Raw genomic sequence first — 7,520 nt, forward strand, 5'->3', positions numbered from 1 at the left:
CGATTGGGTTCTAAGCTCGCCTATATCTCAAGACAGCTCGGACTTCGAGCGCTTGAGAAATCTGCGGGATAAACAGCACCAAGGCGACTGAAGTAATTGTGAGGGATTTAGCTAGCGACAGCTAGCCAAGACAACTTCAACATCAAAGAATAATGAGATAATAAATTAGAATATCTCACTGAAATATCCTTCCTCTCTAGTTTCAATTGTATGATTTGATATGATAGTGAGTTGTACTAATGAAATTCTAATACCAATTTAGTACGGTAGCCAAGTGGTGCTAAATAGAGCCTCGAAGGTGTAAGTTAAATATCCGCTATAACAATATCCTTGATGCTTCAATATTCAAGGCCATCCAATGTCTTTAAACCACAAAACCCCTAAGTATGCAGTTACCCCGCATGGCTAGAATGTCTGTCGAGTACGTACATAATTTAAGCACATGAGCGATCGCGTAGCGCCTTACGAAAAAAAAGATTATTTTGCCAGAGGAAAAAGGTCATGTGACAGACCCATAATATCTGATTTTCCGCGCACAAACGACAAATTTTGGCCGCACTAGAATTCACAGCCAGATCCATCCAAACGCAACACCAAAAGCTTCCTTTCAACACAATCTTCGACAACGTCCTGACTTGCGAACCACATTCACTTCGCAAACATGGCGGTTGGAAAGTAAGTAAACTTGATCTAATTAATCACCGCGATATTTATCAGTCCTTAATACTCGATACCAACAAATATTCGGGCGCTCTGCGCATCCCCGCACCCAGCGCCCAGGTCAATGGTCAATAGTCGATGGAAAATCCAGTACTAACCATCCGCGCATAATAGGAACAAGAGATTGTCTAAGGGCAAGAAAGGCCTCAAGAAGAAGGCCCAGGACCCTTTCGCCCGAAAGGACTGGTACTCCATCAAGGTAAGCCAATACCCTCCGTTCAACAATTAATCTTAAGATAAATTTCCATTCCTCAATGGACTCCATAGCTGACTTCAATACTTAGGCCCCCGCTCCCTTCAACATCCGAGAGTACGAATAACCCTCCCCGGTATCCTATTATTTGCCAATATCTAATTACGGTGTATAGTGTTGGCAAGACCCTCGTGAACCGAACAACCGGTCTTAAGAACGCCAACGATGCCCTCAAGGGCCGAATTTTCGAGGTTTCCCTAGCCGATCTACAGAAGGATGAGGACCATGCATTCCGCAAGGTCAAGCTACGCGTCGACGAAGTGCAGGGCAAGAACTGCCTGACCAACTTCCACGGATTGGACTTCACTTCCGACAAGCTACGATCTCTGGTGCGAAAATGGCAATCTCTTATCGAGGCCAACGTCACCGTCAAGACCACCGACGAATACCTCCTACGCCTCTTCGCTATCGCTTTCACCAAGCGACGACCCAATCAGATCAAGAAGACCACCTATGCCGCTTCATCTCAGATTCGTGCCATCCGAAAGAAGATGGTGGAGATCATTCAGCGCGAGGCTGCTACTTGCACCTTGCAGCAACTGACCTCCAAGCTGATCCCTGAGGTCATCGGTCGCGAGATCGAGAAGTCCACCCAAGGCATCTACCCCCTTCAGAACGTACGTACCGGCTTCGTTTGATATCATGGACTACACTCTTTATGTTGAGTGTTTTATTAGTAAAACTTTGTACTAACAATTCCCTAGGTCCACATTCGCAAGGTCAAGCTCCTAAAGTCACCCAAGTTCGACCTCGGTGCCCTGATGAACCTGCACGGAGAGTCCACGACGAACGAGGAGGGACAGAAGGTCGAGCGCGAGTTCAAGGAACGAGTCCTTGAGGAGGTCTAATTATGATGAACTCTGGTCATGGGACGGCGTGGGTTTTTGTGCAATGGCAATAGGTCTCACTTCTGATTGCATTCGGCGCAGCATGGTAGCTGCGATTACAGCAGCCATCTCAGGACATAAAAAAATGAGAAAGGTTAGCTGATGATTTATGGATGGTTTTCTTGGTGATTATAGACATGTGATCTGATGTTGGTCTTCCATATCCTGACAGACTATTTGGTATCGGAATAACCGGAAGCCAGATACTGAGCAGGGCATGCGCATGGCATTGATACTCCTACACGTATCTGATGATGCCTGTTCCTGCTGTCTTATTCCATCTTGCATTTATGGATCCATGAGTAACCTTTTTAGGACACTGCTCCATTCTGATAGGTTTGAGGTCCTTAACATGCGGCTCCTTGATGCACCTGGTTAAGATTCCATATTTCACATGCATACCTACTATATATCATGTGAATACTGCGCCCATGGAGTGTCTTTACTTATGTACCTAGGTAAGTACATACATAATCTATCATACGAATAGTTTAAATACCTGATATTTGTGACATGGCTGCTCTTTCCACGACATTGAGGGTCCTGCCAATCATTTATTGGTACGTCACAAGCAGGTACACGTCAAAGTCTTGTACGTAGGAGGGTCTAGGAGATCCATTAGCTTGAACTTTCAGAAGGTACCTGGCAACCAACAGAAGTAAAAACCCGCCACCGTAAAATACCTACCAGTAGTTCTTAGGAGCTAGATTGCTCGCATGACCAAATACCGCCAATGACATATAGCATAATTGATTATTTACATTACCTAAAACAGGATAAGGCAGTTGCTTCCTCTCACCTACGAAAGCATCATTTCCATCGTTCACCTCGTCGTTTTATCGTTGTTTTAATAGTATCTATACTTTGTCTACAATTTGCTTCGTCATTATCAGCAGCGCATTACAATCGGGGACCTCACGAGGAATAGATCAATCGCTTAAGTAAGAAAGCCCAGGAATTGGATAACGAAAGAAACGATGGTATCCGAGGATCAACTCCCGGTCCTCAAGGTCCTGATCATCGGTCCTTCTGGCGCCGGCAAGTCTGCATGTATGTACACCTACCAATCTTTCGCTGACGGATCTGTTCCCCGAGACGACGGTTCCGGATAGCCGGGTCGCATTGCGCCTGCCCGCCGGAGATCAAGATCCAATATGACTTTTTCAAAGGCACTTCGGGCTAAGGCTAACAGGATGGGTACTTAGTGTTGTTGAGATGTAAGAGCATCCTACTCCGGGTTCTCCGGCTTGTGTCGCGGATCCTTCCCGGTTGATATTATTTTGGCTTCTGAGAATTTGATTTAGACTGCGATGACCAATTCGACCCGGAGTCGATGACGGCAACGATCGGTATCGATTTTAAGGTGAGATGAGAGTCAATTCAACGGTTTACCCTCATCTACCTACATGAGTGGGTGGATAAGAAGAGGGCTGAGACTAATACTCAATTCACTATCTCCAGATGAAGAAACTTGCCGTGCATGGCAAGGCATACCGGCTGAACATATTCGATACCGTAAGTTACCAACTCCCGCTCACATAAGTTCATAAGGTATACAGCGTATCATGTTTAACGTAACCTCTTCACCTAAAGGCTGGCCAAGAACGCTTCCGTACTCTGTCGACTAGCTACTACAGAGGCGCGCATGCCGTTATCCTGGTCTACGATATCACCAGCCGGAAGAGCTTTCTCAGCATGGAGAAGTGGATCGACGAGGCAAGATCGAACGCATCGCCGGATGCCGTTCTTTATTTGGTATCGTATCCCTCACTTCCTTGCGTCTAGTCACCATAATAATCACATGCTTCTTCGAGCAACGGTCACGGCTAATCCCGTCATAAAGGTCGGAAGCAAGTTGGATAAGATATCCGCAGGCGGCGGCGGGCGGGCCGTTACCGAGGAGGAAGGCAGGGCGTTCGCGGAATCGCAGGGCGCCGGCTTCTGCGAAGTCAGCTCCAAGACGCGCGAGAACATCCGCCGGCCGTTCGTCGAGGTCGTGGACCGGATCGTTCAGAAACCGCAGCTCCTAGCCGCCGCCACGCCCGTGTCCAGCAACGCGGGGGGTATAAATCTAGGTCTAGGGTCCGACTACTCTTCCGCTTGTCCCTGCTAACCAACTAACCAACTAACCCTATCTCTATTTTGTCTGTCGGCATAACAAGCAGATCCGAGGATAAAACGCCGAGGCTTCGATGCAGGTGGCAATGTACATAGTGTTCCTAGTTTCCCCTCCTTCTCTAGATGATGATATCCCTTTATGCAACGCAACGCAATGCAAACCCAATGGCACACGAATTTATTCACATTTCCCTAGCTCGTACTTCTCCCGCCTGTGCATATCTCGCTCGTTCTTACTAACGTTACTCGTTACTCCTTCGGCGAGAGGAATTCGATAACAGCTGCAGGATACTCGGTAAGCTTAAGTCCCAATCCAGAAACAAATTTTTTTTTTAAAAAAAAAGCACAGGTCAACGGGGTACAAATTGCACGCAGCACAAGGTTTTATGTCTAAGCTTAAAAATTACTCACCTTGCAGGAAATCGTCCGGCTTCTCGGAGATGAGCCAATGCCCGGCGTCGACGTCGACCATGCGGAAGCGCGGGAAGAACTGGCCGATGAGCGGCACGACCTCGTCGGGGACGTACGTGCTCTTGGTGCCGCGCACGAACAGCGCGGGGCCCTCGAAGCGCGCAGCGCCGGGGTCCTTGAAGGGAAAGTCGCCGAGGTGGCCGAGCGAGCGGCCGAGGATGTCGAGCGGGACGCGGAAGCGATGGTGCGGCCGTTCGGGCGAGGACGCGTGCGTCGGCCGGTACAGGTTTGCGAGCAGGAAGCCGCGGATGGCCGGGTCGGCCTCGTATTCCTTTAGGATGGCGTCGGCGGCGGACTGCGCGCGCACGCCGGCCGCCTCGATGCGCCGCATCCCCTCGACGTACCGCGCGAAGGTGCCGGATAGCACGGCGTCGACGGGCGCGTTGTCGACGGAGACTAGGTCCGCTACCAGCGAAGGGGACGAGAGCGCGAGCGTCATGGCTGTCTTGGCGCCCATCGAGTGCCCGATTAGCGTGGGCGATTGCAGGTTCCGCGCGCGGATGAAGTGCGAGACGTCGGCGGCCATGGCGGGGTAGGTGTGCTCTGGCGCGTGGGGCGAGTCGCCGTGGTTGCGTAGGTCCTGGTGAGGGGGGGAGGGGTTGTTAGATTTTGTTCGTGTGTATACGGATTTGGATAATAGGGGGAGGGGGAGGGAACAGGGAGGAAGAGAATGAAAAGGATGGACTTACGACGGTGTAGACATGGCGCCCGAGATCCCGCGCCAGAACCCTCGACACGCTCCTGTTGTTCTTCTTGGACCCGAAGAGGCCGTGCATGAATATTATGGGCGCATCTTGCGGTTCGCGGCCTCCCTTCGGGGGAGGGTGGTGGTCGTAGGCTAGCTCGACCGTGGAGATCGACGAGGACGAGGAGTACGGCCGCGATTTTATGGCTCGTTGAGGTAGAGGCAGAGGTAGAGGTTGTGTGCCGAAGACCGGGCGTGCGGAAACGATGCGCCGGGTCGCCATTCTTGACGCTGATTTGCTTCTATGTACCGCAGCTAGGTCCGGTGCGTGAATTGAGTTTCTGGCGTCTCGCGACCGGCAGTGGTCTCGTTCTAAGCGAGGAGTGGTGGGAGTTGTGGCTTGTCGAGACGAAGAGGTGCTTGAATATTTTAGATGGCTTTTTGCGCATATCGATATCGGAGCCCCTGTCAGCTTCTTTCCGACCCCCACATGACGAAAGCCGAGAGACCCGCTTCTACGTACATACCTACAGCGACTAGGAAGTTATAAATCTCAAATTTTTATTAGAAACTGTATAAGTTGACGCTCCCCAAATTCGATGCTCGGATCTTCTTGTTATCTTGGATCAACAACATCCGGACTACCCAAGCACAGAAGATCGAAAGGAGCGCAAAGCCTGCGGATGCGCCGAAGCCAATGCCATATCGAGGCTCATCGCTGTCCGGCCATAGGTACGCGCCGTATATATATCCAATGTGACCAAAGACGTTGGTTATCGCAAGGACGACCTATAATGCCATGATGTATTGTGAGTGAGAAGCATGCAGAGTAAAGACTGTCCGAACTCACGGCTCGCTTCTCTTCTGTCTGGCTCAGGGTCGACGACGCCCAGCCGACGATAACGGAGTTGGCGGAGAATGCGCCGAGGGGGAAAATGAAGCAAGCAACATAACGTGCTGCCATGTTAAGCGTACTCGCGGCTATGACGAACCCGATAATTGCAATGGATAGCGTGGCGGTGATATGCCACGCCCTCTCGTTTAGTCTACCAGAGCTCCAGCCAACTACGGTGCTGCCAGCTGCTGCGAGCACGAAGGGTGGACATGTCAGTAGGAGAGTTAATGTGGTATTGTATCCGAGGGTTTTTGTGACGCTTGTTTATGATCCCTAGGGTCAATATATCGTCAACATGCTTCTCAGAAGGGCGAGGAACTTACGTCGGAAAGAACGCGTTGAAAGAGCAGGCTGAGAGGTGAAACATTTGCATGAGACAGAAGAGCCATGTCCTTATATCCTGAAATGCTTGCTTGAGACCTTCCCAAGTACTAGCTTCTCCAAGGACATCGCTGATCCTGTCACGCTCCATGCGAGCATGTACCAATTTGCGCTCCTCCTCGCTAAGCCAGCGGGTATCGTTTGGCATATTTGGTAAGAGCCAGAACCCGAGCACGGCAACAAATGCGGTAAAGGCCCCTTCGATGATGAAGAGCCACTGCCAACCTGCTAGTCCTCGAAGGCCATCCATTCGGGCGAAGACGCCAGCTGAGATCAAGCCGGTGAACCCGGTTGCCAGGAGCTGCCCGGAGTACATGAGACCAACGCGCGCGGCCATCTCTATTAGGAGTTAGTTTCGACACGACGCTGGGTTAGCTAGCGGTTCATGACTAACCGCTATGCGTATAATAGATCGCCAGAATATACGTGGCACCGGGATAGAACTCGATAGCGTTAGCCACATTATGCCGTGAGGCAATACCGAACAGGTCTCTTACTGGCGCCTCTGCTATCCCTAAAAAGAACCTACAGGCTACTAAGGCTCTATAACTCTTGACCGCAGCCGTGCAAGCAGACACTACGGCCCAGAGGAACATCCATCCGGACATATAGATCCCAGGCTTGACGCGCGTGATTAACATGTTGCTCGGCACTTGCACGAGTACGTATCCAACGAAGAGGCTACGGAATAGATGTTAACGCAACGTCTCTGCTTCTAGCTGATGAGGAGAGGGACGCTATACATGCTGACCGCCGTGTTGAATTCATTGCCTGCCATGTTAAGGTCGCGCTCGAAGTGGTTGAGGCGGGCTTGAGCGATGGCATTACGATCAACGTAGTTGAGGAAGTACATGACGCAGATAGTTGGCTGTCCTATAAGTATCTTTCATTGCTTGTAACCCCGACACTACCCCTAAGATACGCACCATGATATAGAAGTCAAGCTTGCGCACCAAGGCTCTCTCCTTGGGGTCCAGCTTAGTTCTCATGTGACTACGAGGCTCACTGTCCTGTTTGGCCGTAAGAGGTTTCTCGTTTATGATAGAAGTATCGCCTAATTTAGGAGTAGACGGCGGTTGTTGTGCTTTAAGCTCCATTGTGTGCATATTT

General features: G+C 50.5%; 4 protein-coding genes across 4 annotated transcripts; 2 read left to right on the forward strand and 2 right to left on the reverse strand.

Annotated features, from left to right (window-relative positions):
• Positions 1–496: 496 nt before the first annotated feature.
• F4807DRAFT_405263 (40S ribosomal protein S3aE) lies at positions 497–2,416 on the forward strand. Its single transcript, XM_047996197.1, has 5 exons — positions 497–675; positions 835–919; positions 1,005–1,030; positions 1,089–1,590; positions 1,678–2,416. The coding sequence occupies exons 1-5, from the start codon at positions 662–664 to the stop codon at positions 1,819–1,821; spliced, it is 771 nt and encodes a 256-aa protein (XP_047859479.1). The 5' UTR covers positions 497–661; the 3' UTR covers positions 1,822–2,416.
• Positions 2,417–2,837: 421 nt separating this feature from the next.
• Positions 2,838–3,973, forward strand: F4807DRAFT_455409 (ras-domain-containing protein; the record flags this gene model as incomplete). Its single annotated transcript, XM_048000726.1, has 5 exons — positions 2,838–2,910; positions 3,165–3,223; positions 3,322–3,375; positions 3,454–3,615; positions 3,704–3,973. 5 exons carry the CDS (start codon positions 2,838–2,840, stop codon positions 3,971–3,973), a joined length of 618 nt encoding a protein of 205 aa, XP_047859480.1.
• Positions 3,974–4,104: 131 nt separating this feature from the next.
• Positions 4,105–5,575, reverse strand: F4807DRAFT_15446 (alpha/beta-hydrolase). The gene is made up of 3 exons (XM_047993253.1): positions 5,139–5,575; positions 4,390–5,029; positions 4,105–4,259 (listed from the first exon to the last, which is right to left on the reverse strand). The coding sequence occupies exons 1-3, from the start codon at positions 5,415–5,417 to the stop codon at positions 4,228–4,230; spliced, it is 951 nt and encodes a 316-aa protein (XP_047859481.1). The 5' UTR covers positions 5,418–5,575; the 3' UTR covers positions 4,105–4,227.
• Positions 5,576–5,698: 123 nt separating this feature from the next.
• Positions 5,699–7,507, reverse strand: F4807DRAFT_455411 (MFS transporter; the record flags this gene model as incomplete). Its single annotated transcript, XM_048000727.1, has 6 exons — positions 5,699–5,923; positions 5,985–6,288; positions 6,353–6,749; positions 6,805–7,091; positions 7,154–7,278; positions 7,337–7,507. 6 exons carry the CDS (start codon positions 7,505–7,507, stop codon positions 5,699–5,701), a joined length of 1,509 nt encoding a protein of 502 aa, XP_047859482.1.
• Between the last annotated feature and the right edge of the window lie 13 nt (positions 7,508–7,520).

This window comes from Annulohypoxylon truncatum, assembly GCF_022578515.1.
Source record: "Annulohypoxylon truncatum strain CBS 140777 unplaced genomic scaffold F4807scaffold_1, whole genome shotgun sequence".
Taxonomy (NCBI): domain Eukaryota; kingdom Fungi; phylum Ascomycota; class Sordariomycetes; order Xylariales; family Hypoxylaceae; genus Annulohypoxylon; species Annulohypoxylon truncatum.